The sequence below is a fragment of the Vulpes vulpes genome, chromosome 15, assembly GCF_048418805.1.
Source record: "Vulpes vulpes isolate BD-2025 chromosome 15, VulVul3, whole genome shotgun sequence".
NCBI classification, from domain to species: domain Eukaryota; kingdom Metazoa; phylum Chordata; class Mammalia; order Carnivora; family Canidae; genus Vulpes; species Vulpes vulpes.
Genome location: NC_132794.1, coordinates 4,730,622 through 4,747,267, shown reverse-complemented (window position 1 = coordinate 4,747,267; position 16,646 = coordinate 4,730,622). Strand labels below are relative to the sequence as shown.

Genomic DNA, 16,646 nt, shown 5'->3' with positions numbered 1-16,646 from the left:
TCCTATCACTAAGAAGCACAAGTGCACATAAGATAGTAAGCACACTTCAGATGCTCAGCAAATGAGAGTTTCCTCTTACTTTCATTTTTTGTGTGAAGAATAACAAGTAGAGCTTCATTCTTCAAAGAAAATCAAAAGATGGCGATCTCTTATAAATGCCATTGCACACGGGGCACCCGCGTGGCTCAGTCCGTCAAGTGTCGACTCTTTTTTTTTTTTTGTATATTTTTTATTAGAGTTTGATTTATCAACATATAGTATAACAGTGCTCATCCCGTCAAGTGCCCCCATCAATGCCCATCCCCCAGTCACCCCATCCCCCACCCACCTCTCTTCCACCATCCCTTGTTCCACTCTTAATTTCAGCTCAGGTCATGCTCTCAAGGTCAGGCGATGGAGCCCTGCATTGGGTTCCACGTTCACCAACGAGTCTGCTTGAGATTCTCCCTATCTCTCTGCCCCTACCCACACCCATGCTCTCTTTACACAAATAAATAAAATCCTTTTAAAAATGATACTGCAATCTTCTCAGAGTAGGGGAGATATGAACATCTTAGCAGGTATTTAGTCCCTATATTGTCATTGATTCTGTGGTCCCAGTGGTCCTCAGGACAAGAGATGTGGGACTGATGACTCATGTCTCATCTTCTGGCCTGGTCTTAAATGCAAATGCCATAAGTTCCAGGCAGATCCAAACACACGTGCATTCTGATAGAAAAAAAGAATACATATCCTAAATACTGATGTTTCTAGTAACCAGACGACCCCCACTGCATAAACGTAAAGGGAGAAAATAGGGACAGTGTGTAAACAAAAACCCCACAACTGCCAAGCTCCTGAAACCACAAAATGAGCCACGCAACCTCCCGTCCTGGAGGCGAAATCTATTCACAGTGGAACTGCCATCAGTACCATGCATGCTCTTCCCAACTCATCTCAGGTTTCTCCTATCAGGGGGCATGTCACAGGCCTTCATTCAACACACCTGTGAGGCACCTAGATGAAAGCTCCAGGCGTAAACAAGAGGTCACTACCTAGAAACAGTGGTGAACACCAATGCTTTAAGCTGCACTATTAAACACCCAAACACACCAACACAAAATGGTGGAACACTTTTTTCAGGAAAAACACACTTGAAATAAACACAGAGAACATGCCTCTAGGCCCAGCATGAGCTAAAGCAGCTCCCCCCGATGATGACCCCCAGCCCTGGGAGGAAGGTGGCAGGGAAGGTGTCTCCTAGAGCCAAAGGCCCAGCTGGTGGTCTTGGAGGTGGGGCCCAGAGCCTCCTTTGGGTGGGGGCGCTCCCTGCCCTTGCAGCACCTCTCTGCATCTCACGTCTCCAAATAATTGGTGCTTCCTAGCTAGGGTTTCCACATTTCCCAGAGGCCTCCGCAGTCCAGCCTCTGCCTGGGAGAACAGGTTACAGAAATATCCCCTCTCCCTTGTACCACGCAACAAAGGATTTGCAGTGCTTTGAAAACAGAAATCCACATCTTCGGGAAGAGCAAGCCTCCGTCCGCCAGAACAGGGTGCTCCGGGCACAAGGTAACCAGGCGAGAGAAATGCATTCTGAGCGCTGTGCACGCAGGATTAATCGAATTATAATTTAATCATCTGATCAAACACTAATTAGCATAATCACTTGAGGGGAAAAAAGGGCTAGAGGAACAACACCTCGATGCTCCTGCTCTTACTGATTCGGCCAAAAAGGGGATACAGATTTGGTTTTCTTCTTTTTTACTCTTGACAAAAAATCAGAAGTGAATAGTAAATAAAGCTTCATCAACCACAAGCATTACCAGCTTGGAGTCTGGTAGCCAAGGAATCAGAACTGAGATTCAGAACATCTTGCCTCTTGCTGTCTCTCCGGGGCCGCTGTGGCATCCGCAGAAAAGCACAGACCTGATATTCTATTGTAGGAACTAGGCCTTAAAATGATTTAACTCAGGGTTGTTCAACCTCTGCACTGCTGACATTTTGGATCAGAAAATCATTTTTTGGGTGGGGGGGGCGGTTAGGGGTCCGGTCTGTCCTGTACGTTGTGGGGTGTTGAGCAACATCTCTGGCCTCCACCCACTAGATGCCAGTGGCATCCCCTCCCCCATGAGAATGGTGACAACCGAAAATGTTCCCAGATATTGCTCATTATCACTTGGGGGGTGAAACTGCCCCTGGTTAGAACCACTGATTTGGCTGAAGACCACATTTTGTCAAGATCATACCACTTTTTAAAATGATCAGATCACAAAAGGCTGGGGAGGGGTGGAAGGGTGTCTTTTATTTCCAGCTGCCAAAAATAATGAGCCTAAAATAATAGCTCCACAGAGTTTACTTTGTGTCTCATGGTTCCGTTCAGAGCTTCACAATAACCGAGAATGCCGATGCCTGGACGCTTCAGAAGAATATTTAAATATCAGTTTCCCACCCTCGCAAAGATCTCCAGACTTCCATGGGCACTCCTGAGTGGGTCACCCGTCGGCTGAAAGGACACTGTCCCTTGCCCCCAGACTTCATCTGAGGGGACCCCCCCCCCAGGTCCTTCCAGCTGCCTGAGCCAGCGGAGGCCTTGGATCCTGGGGCCATACAGCTCTTTTCTCTCTCTCATGTGTGCACCTAAGTTCTAATATTTGCTCCAGTTTCCAAGGAGAGAGAGAGAAGGTGAAAATAATGACAAGGGACTAAGTGCAGAAAGCCCCTCCGGTCCCTGCAAATCCATCTCCATTGCAGGAGGCTCGGTGCACGGCCCTAAGCCGCTCGGCCCTGAGACACACGGGCCCTGAGGATGCTCATGCCTGCTGCTTGCAGAGGGACGCAGATGCTACCAACCGAAGGGGAAAACGCTCAACACCTACTACGGCATGTAATAAATATCTTCTATGGGTTAAGGTGATTGGCTCTAAAAATAAATCTGAGTCACACAACCTCTCATTTGTATTTTTTCTAAGGAAAGTGTTTAACCATTTACAATGACTCGTGAGTCCCTTGCAGGTCATTAAACTTGATGATGGAAATATTTATACCCTTCCCACAGGGGAGAGATCAAAAGACAGTGACCTACGCCGGTACGAAATTTTGAAGAGAACAGTCTGTACAGACCGTGGAGGTTTCGAAAGCTCTAGATCAGAGACGGGTTGGGAGCTATTTTAGACCAGATCTTCCACGAACTCTCTCGGTAGAGCCGCTGACTTCCTAGCACAATGCCCCCTTTTTAGAGGAACGTAGGAGTAGGAGACTATTGTTGCAAAGAAACGGGGTCTCCCCTAATTCCTGTAGTTCTGAGTAAGCAGAAATCACATTTCTTCAGCCCGCGATGCCTTTCATACCGTTTTTCTTCTAAAGCTACGTATCAAAACAGCCGCTCTGAAAGATTATCTCTGCAGTGAATCACAATAAAATCGCCAAAGCATTATAACATCAAACTTGTTTAAGATGCCTAGGAGGGAAAGTTATTTTTAATATTATCTAAAATAAGATCTCAGGACACAAAAGGATATTTTTTAAGGCTCCGAATTTAGGCCTCTCTCCAGCACACGTTCAAGTCTATTTTAGTTCAAAAATCAAGGACACGGTGTTTTGAAAGGATGATTCTGACACTAGTAATTGTCCTCAATTTTATCATACATGTGACAAGGTCTAAAAATGCATATATGTCCTTATATGCCATTTTCTCTTTTTATGAAGACTTGGCATGACGGCACATGCTCCCTTTGATAAATATAGTCAATTTGGGGTGATCTGCCTCAAAGAAGGAGGAAGAGACCAAGAAAACCCAAAAGAGTAAACCATCCCCAAGTCGTTTATATCTGGCTTTGGAAGGAGCTTGAGCACCGATATTTGAATGAAGGCATATGCCGCGTTCCCGGGTTGGCACCGAAGCAAAACCTCAAGCCGCAAATAGATTCATTCTCCTGTCCTGTCTCAATCTGCCCTTGATCGTCACTCAAAATTGCTCGCTACAGTCACCTGCTCGGATTCGCACTATGGGCTTCCTGCTTGGAGCAATGGGGCCACATGTAGGTTTCCAAGGGCTTCTCTTCTCAGACTCTAGCTGCTAGCAAGGAAGGGGTCAGTGCAAAAAAATGCAAAGGGAACCAAGCCCATAAGCAAAGCACATGCTAGCAATAAACCTGAACATCCAACAAACTCAAACAATAAGAAAAAAAATGGCCCACATGCCCACATATATATGCTTAGACGCTAAGGTATATAGATATCAGAGAGACCCATAAACGATTCCTGAGCATCCAAATTAGAAGTGCCCCTGATGGGATCACACTGTCCCCCACTCAGGGTCTTCCCTGTTTCCAGCTTTCACTGTCATCTCTCCCGAAGCCCACCCAAGTCTGTATGGTAGTCAATGACTACCTAACCCCACACGTGTTCAGCCCTGCCGATAAATCACTACTCAATACAGAGTTCCCCAAGAATTGAGGTCCACTTGAAACATCCTTGGGTTGACTTTTAGCCAGTGTCTGGCCCTCATGTCAAACAGGGGCCAACAAGTCCCTTGCCAAGTGTGTGTTACTCCAGAGGGATATTAGGGCCACCTGGATCAGAAAAATAAGGCCATTATCTAAACCATGCACATCCCAGAACTGCAGAACAAGACTTTCTGGTCATGAGAGCCAGGAAACTATACAAACTATTAGCGGAGTCTTCTGCACAAAGTTGAGAACCTACAGGGATGGAGAAAAAGTTGGCAAAGGTACACGTTGGAAGGAGACCTGGGGAACTTTCCAACTATAGCCCACTCCCACTCCATCACTTCTGGTGCTGGCATCAGAATCTCCAAGACTCATAAGGGGAAAATCTCTCTGGGAAGTTTCCTTAACTTCTTCCTCCCTGCCCTAGCCCCCAGGGGCAATGAGAACCAGTGGCGTTGATCCACAGCTAAGAAGGTCCAGAAGGAGGCACATTAACTAGAACAGGGCCCAATGTGTCAAGAGACTATGGCCTGGAGGCACCTCGCCTCCTCCTTCCTCCTCTGTCTGTTCCATGGTCATGACATGAGGGCTGGTGCAGCCCCTTTCTCCATATCCTTGGTCTTCCCATAACCTTTACTCCCACTGCCTCCAAGCACCTGATGCCAGCGAAGCCTACAGCGTACTCTCCCACTCCCATCATCAGCGAGGGCCAAGAGGGAGAACGAGGGGGTCTCTTGTGACCATAAATCACAAGGCGGGTAATGTGAGATGCCGCAAGACACAAATGAACCACTAATCAAAGTAGCTGCCCAAGACAAAGACCAACATCACACGTAGGTCAAATTTTGTCTTCCCAGTTTTCTATGTAAATGTCCATCAAGTCTATTGTAAAACGGTAGCCACCAGAGATTTCTTAGGTATCGATTCAGGGGAGTCATAATACGCATGCGCATGTCTGGTAAGTAACCATCCCACTTGCCTTCTGCTCTCACGTCAAGGTGCCAGACAGGAAGTGCTAACTTGGGTTTCCCCAACCTGAATAATTTATGAAAGAATAATTCTTTTCCTTAGAGAGCATTTCACATTTGTTACACATTTCTTGTTCCCTGGCCACCAGAGAGGCAAACGACTACCCTTTGCAGGAACCACGATGACTGGGTCCAGTACGTGTGACAAGTTAACCATGGCGCCCTCTCCATGGTGTCAAGTTGCCCAAGTTGGAGTTGGGGCGGGGGGGGGTCTTTGTCTCACCCCCGAAGTCTCACATGTAATATTACAAAGCATTGTTATTTCTACCCTGGCAGCTACAAATCAGTTATTAAAACTGCTCTACAGCCAATATTAAGAAATAAACACTGTAATTAAGCAGGCTGGGATTTGGGGTTTCTAGTGTCCTGCGGGAACCCAAGATCAAATCAGGCCGCAGTGGAGAGAAGAAATGAGTCTCGGGTCTCTCTAATGAGAAAATATGTTTACTCAAAAGTTTCCACAGCATAAGTCAGGTCCTTTATGCAGAAAAAAAGGGGGGGGAGGGGAATAAAATATAAAAACACACAGAACTGCAGTGGTTCTAATTATCTTCGGACTTTGTTTTTTGTCTTATGACATAATCACAGAAATCTTGCCATCGCCCTGAAGTTCATTCAGTGGGTGAGGGAAGCAGAGATTTTGTGAGGGACGTCTATGCTTTATTCAGTATTAAGAAAAGGTGTGAGTGGTGAGGGTCTCCACGGCCATCGGCTATTTCACACGGCCCAGCTGTGATTTGGGCTGGGATTTGGGGTTTCTAGTGTCCTGCGGGAACCCAAGATCAAATCAGGCCCAGTGTGCATGATGCAGGCCACCTCGGCAAGCATCCTGCCTGCTGGGGGTTCTAGGCCTAGCCTTACGTGCTCCTCACGGAGGTCCCCAGAGGACACACAGGGCACCTGGGGACCCTGAGGGCATCAGGATCTTCCCTGCGAGTGCCATCACTCCTGTAGTTTTGCAGAAGTATCCAGGAACTTGAGAGTTCAGGTATCTAGAAAAGAGAACTATAAACGTTCACTGTATTTGCACACAGCGGACAAGAAGAATTGTTTAAATTCTATGTAAAATGAGGCTTAAAACTATTTCCTGGTTCCTCGTTTCGATATTAAAAGAGGCAAGGCTCTCACACCCCTCAAAATCGGTAATTAGAGTGTTCACATCTCCTTCCAACCACCTCCGCAGACAGGCCCATTCCACAGTCCGGAGAGGCCGACCACAAAATGGCCCATTGTACAGGTGCTTCCTCCCGGGACAAGAGGCAAATGCTTTTCACAGCATCGTGCCCGGGGGTGGGCCAGGACGTGGCCGTGGCTTTTGTTCACATTTCCAACCTGTAAACCAGCAGTATTTCCAAATTCAAGAGTTCTACTCTTAATAGGAAATAAGGCCCACTTGAGACCAGTAAAACCAAATTGTTCCAAGGAGCAGATGCAGTCCTAGGAAGGAAGACGATTTTCATTTTTAAGAGCAGGTGTGTTCTTTTTCCTTTGTCCTGTGACATTTATGCCAAGCAAGCAGCTTATGGGGACTTGGCCTGCCCATCTGGACTGACCATTTTGAGGAGCGAATAGCACAATTTAAATCTCCGGAATTTAGTTACGCGATTAACACAGAGGGTCCTGTGATCATCGAGGGAGCCTAAACCTGAACCCCTCTCTCAGTCACTGCTCTGCTACAAACATGCATGCAGATTCGGCCCTCCCACACTCCCTGTGGCCGACCATCTGCGAGAGAGGCAATGCGCGCTGCCCAGGGAGCACCTGTGGCCACACGGCACACTCCGCGCCCACCCTGCGCTGCCCTGTCCACACCTACCCAGGCCCCGTTTCCAAACCATATATACACTGGCTCCCCACCCCTCCCCCAAGTCAGACACAGACTTCAACCCTGGGAGTTCTAGAACATTCTGCAGCATCTAAAAGCAATTTCTCCATACTCCCGCCAGGGCTGGAATGCCCTTTTGGCCTTCTCCAAAACTCCTGTCCCGTGCCGGGAAGTTAGGAGAAGCTGCCGTTCAGCACAAAGGTGATCTCTGGCGTTTTCAATTCTTTCACTGTCTCAACCACTGCATTTAAAAACGGCTTTCTATAAATAGGACTGCTTGCTCACTCTTAAATCTTACTCACTGTTGTCTGCGTAAAAATAACTTAAATAGGGATGCAGGCAAGATTTATTAATCTCTGTCATTCTTCCTCTCTGTGCAAAAGCCTCTTCCTTCCTCTTATCCTGACAAACACCTCGCTGACCCCATTCCTCCCCTCTCTGCTAAACCAGGATACATATGATTTACATATTCCACGGGACTTAAGGACCAAAACTTCACCCAGTCAAATGAGTTTTTTTTTTAAATACCATAAGTTTTTTTAAAGATTTTATTTATTCATGAGAGACACAGAGAGAAAGAGAGAGAGGCAGAGACACAGGCAGAGGGAGAAGCAGGCTCCCTGTGGGGACCCCGATGCGGGACTCGATCCCAGGACTCTGGGGTCACACCCTGAGCTGAAGGCAGGTGCCAAACTGCTGAACCACCCCGGTGCCCCTAAAAATACCATAATTATTAATCAACACAGAACAAATACAGACCTCCAAATATCAAAAGATAGCCAGCATTGCAAACTATGACACCTAATCTGATTCTTGTATTTAAACAAAAGTCAAAACTTCAGTAATGAATAAAACACATTCCTCTCATGTAACTTTGAGGAAGGGACTAACTTTTACATTTGGTTCTGCTGCAAAACGAAGGGGAAAAAGAGAGAACGCTGAGAAAGTCCTAAATTAATGGGAGACTTAAGAAAATCGTAATGTGATGTTTGTAAGTCAACTAAGGCCTAAGAAACTGAGCTTTGTTTTGATGCCCTGGGTGGCTCTTTGATGAAGAAATGAATTCCCAAGAATCCCAAGGGAAACCTCTGTGTCCATTTCATGCTTCTGACTGGTTTTCAGAACGCGACCGGGCGGTAGACACCGTATGGGATTTCTAAATCATGCACTTAGCAGCCTGTGCTTGCGAACGAGGCGGTTAGTGCACGTATGGACATTGGAGCCAATCCTCGTCAAGAAGAGCACCAAAAGCAACCACATCACCATAATGTCCCTGTGATGGAGTCCTGGAGCATATTCCAAAGGTAAATCCATTTCGGAAAAGAGAGGGAAATGCTCTAGAAGTACTTCTAGCAAATGAATCGAGTCCGTGCATCAGATGGAGATGGCAGGAGCCAAGGAATCCACACAGTTGCTTAGTACCTTTCGCACCATGGTTAAGGGCCTGGGGCCCAGAAGGAGCCAAGGAAGGGTGAAGAGGATGGGAGACGAGTGGGTGGGAGGGAGAAGGGAAGGGCATGGCAGGGAGTAGGGTTCTCTCATCTGTCCCTTCGTTCACTCAGTCAGCCAACATCTATTTCCACCTGCTCCGTGCATGTGCTCCACACGGTGGGACTAAACGGTGGACCTTACCCTCTAGAGAGTGAGACACAAGCCACCAGCCAAATTAGCACCAAAGAAATAAACAGTATGGACTGTCCCTGATCCTGTCGAGGGAATGGCCAAGGCTCCACGAAAGAGGATGAGGCAGGGAGCTACTCTGGGGGAGCAGGTCTCTGAATCCAGCCCTGCCCAACATCCTGGCCTCCCAGCCAGAAACTGGTCATCTATTTGCCCCTTGGTACTTCCCTCCTGCCCCCTCGGCGGACAGTGTCACCTGCCGAAGGCGCCCTGTGTGCTATACCTTGGGAGTCCAGAATCGGTACATGTCAGGTTGCAGGAATCTTCCATTCCCACTGTCTTATCTCAATTAACCCATAAATTCAGGGAGGGAAATGCCACTCTGAGTTTTCTCCTATTTTCAAAACACGAACAAGAACACAAATATGGGGGGAGGGAGATGGATGATGAGGATTTCTGGGCCCAGGTCTCTGGGAGGTGAAGAGTTAACAGCGGCCCAGGTGAACAGGTGCTGCCCGGCCTGCCTGGGGGAGCAGCAGGGAGGGGGCTCCTGGCCACCGTCCCCCCCAGCCCTGACCCCCGGGGCAGTGAGACAGTCAGACTGCAGAGGCACAGGAGCAGCAGCATCACCCCTGTCACCAGCAGCAGGAGGGGAAGCCAGCAGCGCCTCCTGGAATGACATTGGAAGGTCAGCCAATCAGGCGCGGGGCTGCTCCGGAGCTGCCACCTCCAAGAGGCACGCAAGCCTGGGCCCCCCACCCCACCACCACCCCACCGCCGCCGCCACTCTGGAAGGGGCTATGCAAATGCACCTTCCTCGCTAGGCACCTTCTAGGTTTCGCAACAGGGCTGCGAGCGCGGTGGCCCTTTATAGGATCGGAAACAAAGACAGCGGGACAGACACAGCCTCCGTGCCACAGCCCTCGCACTGCTCCCGGGACAAGTGCATCGAGCCGAGGGCGACAGGGCCCAGGAACCGGAGAGATCGGCGGGGAGGGGAGCCTCCGATGGCCCGGCCGCCGAGCACGACACTGCTTCCCCGGAGGCGGCGGGTCTGCCCGCTGTGCTGAAGGCTGGCTGCACCAGTCTTGCGAGGTTTGCCGCCCACTAGTGTCCTATGGCAGGGACACAATTGACATGCAGGTAGCACCACCTCTCCATCTCCTAGGCCGGCCGCTGGAGCCGGTCACCAAGAGCGGGCAGGCACTTCCGCCCAGCACCCAAGAAAATGCCCAGACACGGCAGCCCCTGCCTGGTGTGCCCGCTGCACCCAACACACATGCAAACCCAGGGAACGCTCCTGGACGCCCCGCCGGAGCTAATCCGGAATGTATCATCTTCACTGCCTATTAATTATTGATGAGGCAAGTTCATAATCTCACCCGGAGAAGTCAGCTAATTTTGTGAAATTTTGGATGCCGTTGATTTTGTAAATGCATCCCCTGAGATACCCATCCTTTAATTTTCCAAACATTAAGTATCTAGTCTCCTGCAGTGTTGATAGGTCTCTCCTTATAAAATGACCTTCTCCATCTCTCTCTCTCTCTCTCTCTCTCTCTCTCTCCCTCTCTCTCTCTCTCTCTCAGTCCTTCTACATCAAGTTTCAATGTACACTGCATGAGTCTCTTCAGGAAATCCTCACTGCATCTCATCTCAGACCCATCAGTGATAAAACACTTTGATAGCTACGCGGAGGTCCACGAATTAGGGATTCCGTTGGGCCTTTTTTTTTTTTTTTAAACAAAATTATTTCCCCTACCAGCGTGCTGTATGCCGTACCAGTGGGTCCCTGATTCCCCGAGGCAGCAATGAACTGTGGTCACGCCAAAGTGGCATCCAGGAGGGAGTCAAGAAGTAGAGAAGGATGGGCTGGCATTTATTAAAGGTCTGTATGGCATTTTGTTTTCCTACCGAGGGCATCTGGCGGGGGTTCACAGCTTAAGGGACCGAGCAATTTCAGGTGAGCTCTGAAATTCTGAGATAGAATTTGAATCCGTTTAATAAAAACACGGGAGGCAGAGGAGGGCCAGGAGGCCCTGAAAATTTTCACCTAATGACATCGTTTACTTGTGTGTATTTACATGAGCAAAATAAAAGTCACTTTAAAAGCCCCCAAGGCGCATTTGTGCTCACAAAGGTCTACTCCTACATTTAAATACAATGTCCAGTCTGCAGTCTGTGATACCCTGTTGGAGATGAACTGGGGTGGGGGGGGGGGGGGGCCTGACACCCTACCTCCGCTCTGAAGAGCACCTGTCTCTCTCCCACCACCCACCATCCCTAATCTCCACGAGCCCCACGAAAAGAGCAAAACGGCAAAGGTCAAGCTTCCACGGCCCAAGAAAAGATGTCAGGGACACGTGGGTCCATCAAAAGGGAGGCAAAGATACCGGCAAAAATGTATTATATGGAATGAATATGCTTATTGTTCATCATTCTGCTTATCCGGAGGCCTGTCTATGCCTTTAATGAGAATCTTAAACTAGAATGTGGCTCAGTGGGGTTAAAACCACGAGAAATTGTGCTCAAACACAATGCAGCATGATCCTGTCCTGAAGAGGCAGCCGGGGACGTGTGTGTGTGGATGTGTGTCTGCACATACGTGGACCTCGATTCCTTGCACTATAACCGAAGGTCTCCCGTGAGTATTTCCAGAACACTGCAGAACAAGTTGACTGCTTTAAACATGATGACAGCACCTGATCAGGTGAGGTAATTCATTCAAGGGTTTAACCCATGAAGGGACTGCTCTCTCATTTCTGTCACCCAAAACACTGTCGGCAGCCTGTCCAGCCACCGTGCTTTTATTAAGAAATAAATGTACATCCCATTACCTCAGTGGGGAAAAAAAAAATGCTGTTGCCTATTGTGAAAATGCAGATGCCTTGCGCGGTTCTTATTCTGTTAGCACCCAAAATATCAAACTGCATAATCTGTTACAAATAGAGTTTTTTGAAATCATGTCAGACATGTTGCTGTTTGAGGCCTAGCGGTAATCAGCTTGGTATTAGAATTCATAGATCTTTTATCACCCACGTTGAGGAATTTTTCAAAATTCAGGGAGACCAAGCTATGATAGTTGTTGAAATTTTTTTTTGAAAATTTTTTTTTCTTTCCTTTTTTTTTTTTCCAAGTCTCATTCAGATAGGTAAGAACCATTTGATTTCACATTTTTGAAATGTGGTCCTATGAACGGGCAAGCATTCCAAATTGGACCTTTATTCTATTTTCACATGACCATGTATTTTATGATCCTTTGCACAGTGTGCATTGAACATCATTCATTGAGAAACTCTTTAAAGCTAATTCCTCCTCCACCACCACCACCACCACCCCCCCTCCAAAAAAAAAAAAAAAATGAAAGAGCCCAAAGCTCTACAGTCGGGTCTTTCTTTTTTTAATTTTTTTTTTTTTTAATGCTTGGTCATATAAAGAGAAGGCCATTTTTATATAAGAGAATTCCACAGCCTTTTCCACAGCCTTCTGACGGATAGCATCAGGCCACATAATACGGCCATGTAAAATATTCATTTACATGTACAGGCTTATATTGTGAAATCTACCTGTGTTCATCACAATCCCAATAATGGGGATTATCAATCAACTTTAAAGGTCTTGAAAAAGGTGTAAGAAGATAATGGACATACATATGCACATGCATATTCTTTGCATTTATTTTCCATATAGCCTATTGGAGGTTTTACACAATTGTCTCCCTATATAGGAGTCTCTCGTGATGATTTTAGTAGGAAAATTAATTTTTTTTTAAGTCACGCACATTCACAGCATCCCTGAACCAGAAATTCGCCCATACTATTTTTGTCACCTCTGTGAGACTGTAAAACACTAATTGACTGCCACTCAGAAGCACTAAGTCTTCCGTCATCCTGAAACACACACTTCCCAACAGGATGCAGATTTTATCTCATCCTATGATCCCGGCCTTTCCTAGGAGTCTGGAGACGTACACCCTGACAGGTGAGACAGGCCGTCAAGGCTCGGAGGCACCGGCCGACGTATGTGATTTTTCCATTTTCTCTGAGTTCACATTAGCAGAGCAGCATCAAGGGCTGACTTTCCTGATGCATCACCACACATTAGCTACAGCAGATCTCTCCCCCAAGGTAAATTCCCACGAGGCTGCACAAGAGGTAGAGTGCCCTCTGGGAAAGATGGGGTCATGTCAGAACTTGTTGCGGTTCTCTCCTGCTGGGAAACCTCCAAATGAAAGTTTTGAACACTTGGCTTTAGGTTATATTAGAGAGCAAAGCCTCGTTTCCATGTTAATTCCAGGAGCGCCTTGGTTCAGCTCTACCTTTTCTTAGTCATCATTTTTTTTTTTTAATTTTACAAAGTTTATGCGTCTCCTCTGGCCTGTCAGTGTGATGATTGCTAGGATGCTATCTAGAGAGGCAAAGAAAATGCACCCCTATGCAGCTAACACTCAGAGCTTCCCTGTGCATCTTCCAAGAAAATCTTAGAGCCTCCCCTTGGCTTCTGGCATTTTCTCACCAGGGCGAGATTTCCTGCCTCCCACCCCCACCCCCTTGCTCTCTCTCTCTCTCTCTCTCTTGCTCTTGCTCTCGCTCTCGCTCTCGCTCTCTCCTGGGTAGGGGATTTGGCTTAATGGTTTAATTTTAACTGTCAGCAAGCCATACATTTTATGCAGATTTGTGTTCCAAAATTTGAAATGGGAATTTAGGCTGTAGCTAGCTACTCCCAGGCAATGCCAAATGATGACAATTTCCCCCAGTTCCCAAATGAGAGGAAGCCATTCATACATGTAAGTTCATATTTACGCGGTGACAGGCAACCTAAGGTGCAATCACACTTACTAATTGGGTCTGACTCAGGCAAGAGCAATAGCTTTCCAAATCCCCAGGAAGAAAGCATTTCAAAATGCAGTATTGCTGGGCGCGAGGAAAGGAATGCTTATTTACGATATTCACTGATGTCATTTGTACAACTGTACAGGTGTTTCTGAAAAATTTGTCAACATCTCAGATGATGTCATGCTTATGAGTGCATATTTTTACATAGATGACTGTGAGGAATATGTAGTACCCAGAAGGTTGGAGGTGGGGGGTGGGGGGAGTGGAAGGACAGATCTTTCTTAAGGGCTTCATTGCTGCCGGAGAGACGAATTGCAGCCGATTTAAAGCACACCTTTTAAAAGCTGAAAACGCTTTGAATGCGAAAGCAAGTGTTCTTAATTGACCCTCCTCCTGCCCACACTTGGAATGCCGTGTCCCTTTGAGGTTGTAACGTGTCAAAGTGGCGACGGATCTCCGCCAGTCTCTCCTCCTGTCGCCAAACCTGGTTTATTCTGAAACGAGCTAGCTATCTAGTACTGGAGTTAGCTCGGAGCTGTCACTTTGCTAGGTAAGCTCCTTTAAATGATTACAGAGCAATTTTTTCCAACCCCCCCCCCCCACACACACACACCTCCCGGCCTCCCTACATTGCCTCCTCTCCTCTCAAAAGAAATAAAAATATAGAAAAAAAAAAAAAAAAGAAAGAAAGAAATGCATGATCATTTAAGCACAGATTGGGGTGGGGGGGAGGAGAAGGAGGGAAAGACTTCACCCATGCACCCATGCACCCATGCACCCATGCACCCATGCACCTATGCACCCATGCACCTATGCACCCATGCACCCAATGCCTCCCCGCACCCCGTCTCCACGCTCCGGTCCATACAAGCAATGAGATCCGCCACAAACCGAAAGGCTCACCATTCGCGAAGCTCTGGAACAAGGAGAGAGCCAGTATCCACATGCCCCTGCTGCTCCCCGGCCTCCCGCGAGCGACGCGCCGGCCTCGCCCCCCGCGCTCCGCCCGGCTCCGCTCGCTCGCCACCTGCCCGGGGGCCGCCGCCCGCCCGCCGCCGCCGCCGCTGCTGCTGCCGCCGAGCCGCCCGGGCACGCGGCGCGGCCGGGCTCCGGGGCGAGGGCTGCGCTCCCCGCGCGCTGCGCTCCTGCACACCTGCTCCCGGGCGCCGCGCCCAACGCTGCGGCCAGAGCGGGCCGGCGGGGCTGCAGCCCAGGTGCGCCGTCAGCTCAGGGGGCCGCCGGCAGGTCTGCAGGTGGAGGTGGACAGAGCCGCAGACGCGGGCGTGAGCTCATCCCGGGCACCCGGCGCCCCCGATGCGCAGCAAGCGGCCTCCCGTGCGCCAGCCCTCAGCCTCCACATCCAGGCAGCAGGCGGGCGGGCAGGCTCATCTTTCCTCTCCCGCGGCCCGAATCGCAGTGCTCCCTCCTAACCTTCCCTGCCTGGGAGGCGGGCGGGCGGCGCGGAGCGAGCGGGGACCCCCCTCCCCTGCCTCTGGCCGCTGGGGCGCTCTGCAGTCTTAAAGCAGCAGCGGAGAAGTGGAGCCGGACTGGAGGCAGGATGGAGGAGAGCGCGCAGCCACCGCGGAGTCACGCACCGTCATCTATCAGGATGCATTTCTCAGAGGCTTCAAGAAGCATTTCAAGCGGCCGATTATTTTTAGTTATTTCCTTGCAGGTTGCTAATAAGACGCGGCCAGGGGTGACTCTTCCGGAAGGCTGCCAGCCAAGCAGAGGTGACCATGAAATGTTAAGCAGTTTTCATAAAATGTGCAGCTGGATTCGGATTTCGTGTTTACCCTCATATAAAAGTCCAGCTCGTGTGCCTGCCTGGATGGGGGGGGGGGGGGGGGGGGGGGGAGCTGCCTCCGGATCCTTCCTGCTCCTGTAAAGATCTCTATGGCTTCACGGGCTAATTTTTAATTATCTCAAAATACACTGTCGAACACAAACAGGCAATCCTGATTTTGCTCTCTGAAGGGTGCAAAAAAAAAAAAAAGAAACTGATTAAAATTGCTGATAATCTGAGTTAATTCCAAACATAGGACCCCTTCCACATTACTGTGAAAAGCCAGCATGATTATATTTCCTGAACGTTCTGTATGGTTCTTGAAGTCATAAGCATATTAAAATCAAAGCTTTAACAAGGGCATGCATCCATATTTTATCACTTTGCAAAAAAAAAAAAAAAAAAAAAAAAAGAAGCTGGCATGCACCCCCATCTAGGATCCAAGGTAGAAAGCTCAGAGATGGGGCAATCAAGACCAGGAGAGGTGGCTGGGGCCAAGGAGGGTGGTCTCGTGGGAAAGGAGCGGGCCTCCCGGGCACTGGGCGTGTGGCCCAGGCCCCAGGTTTCCCTCTATCCGCAAAAAGGGGGAAATAAGCACACCTAAAGCAGCTCGCAAAATAACAGGAAAAGCAAATGGTGAGGCAGAAACAAAATGGTGCTTTACCAGAGCTGGGCACAAGATGGCCAGGCCCCGTGTGGGAGGAAGGGCCAGCCAGCCGGTGAGGCTGAGCTCGCCACAGCTCTGCAGCTGCAGGGGGTCACGTGGCGCCGCCCACTCAGGACCACAGGCCCGGCCCTGCCCGACCACACGCCCCGTGTCCTCTGGCTTTGCACGCCTGGGGCTGGCTCCCCGGGCTTCCCCAAAGGCAGTCCAGGAGGACAGGTGATGGCCTGACTGCAGCTCCTGCATCCCGCTCCTGCACCTGCACCTGTTCCTTCAGGTCTCAGAATCTCAACGCCCTGCCACGCCTGGGTGTGGCTTCCCGCAGCCTCCGGGGTCAGGTGCCCCGGGGTCAGACAACCCTGACCCAGAGCACAGTCTGCCCATGTACCTGATGTGCAGCCGGCGCCTCGTTAGCCTCCTAGAGCGAAAAGGACCGCGGTTCCTCGCCCACGTGCTGGTGGAGA

General features: G+C 49.1%; 1 protein-coding gene across 3 annotated transcripts in view; it reads right to left on the bottom strand.

Moving 5' to 3' along the window:
- Positions 1-14,785, bottom strand: part of DSCAM (DS cell adhesion molecule) — a 731,493-nt gene extending 716,708 nt beyond the window's left edge. For all 3 annotated transcript variants that reach the window (XR_011997624.1, XR_011997625.1, XM_072740401.1), the window contains exon 1: positions 14,636-14,785. Coding sequence is in view for 1 of the 3 variants with exons in the window: in XM_072740401.1 (XP_072596502.1) it covers positions 14,636-14,678 (43 nt within the window). In the remaining 2 variants the exon portion in view is untranslated. The remainder of the gene's footprint in view (positions 1-14,635) is intronic.
- Between the last annotated feature and the right edge of the window lie 1,861 nt (positions 14,786-16,646).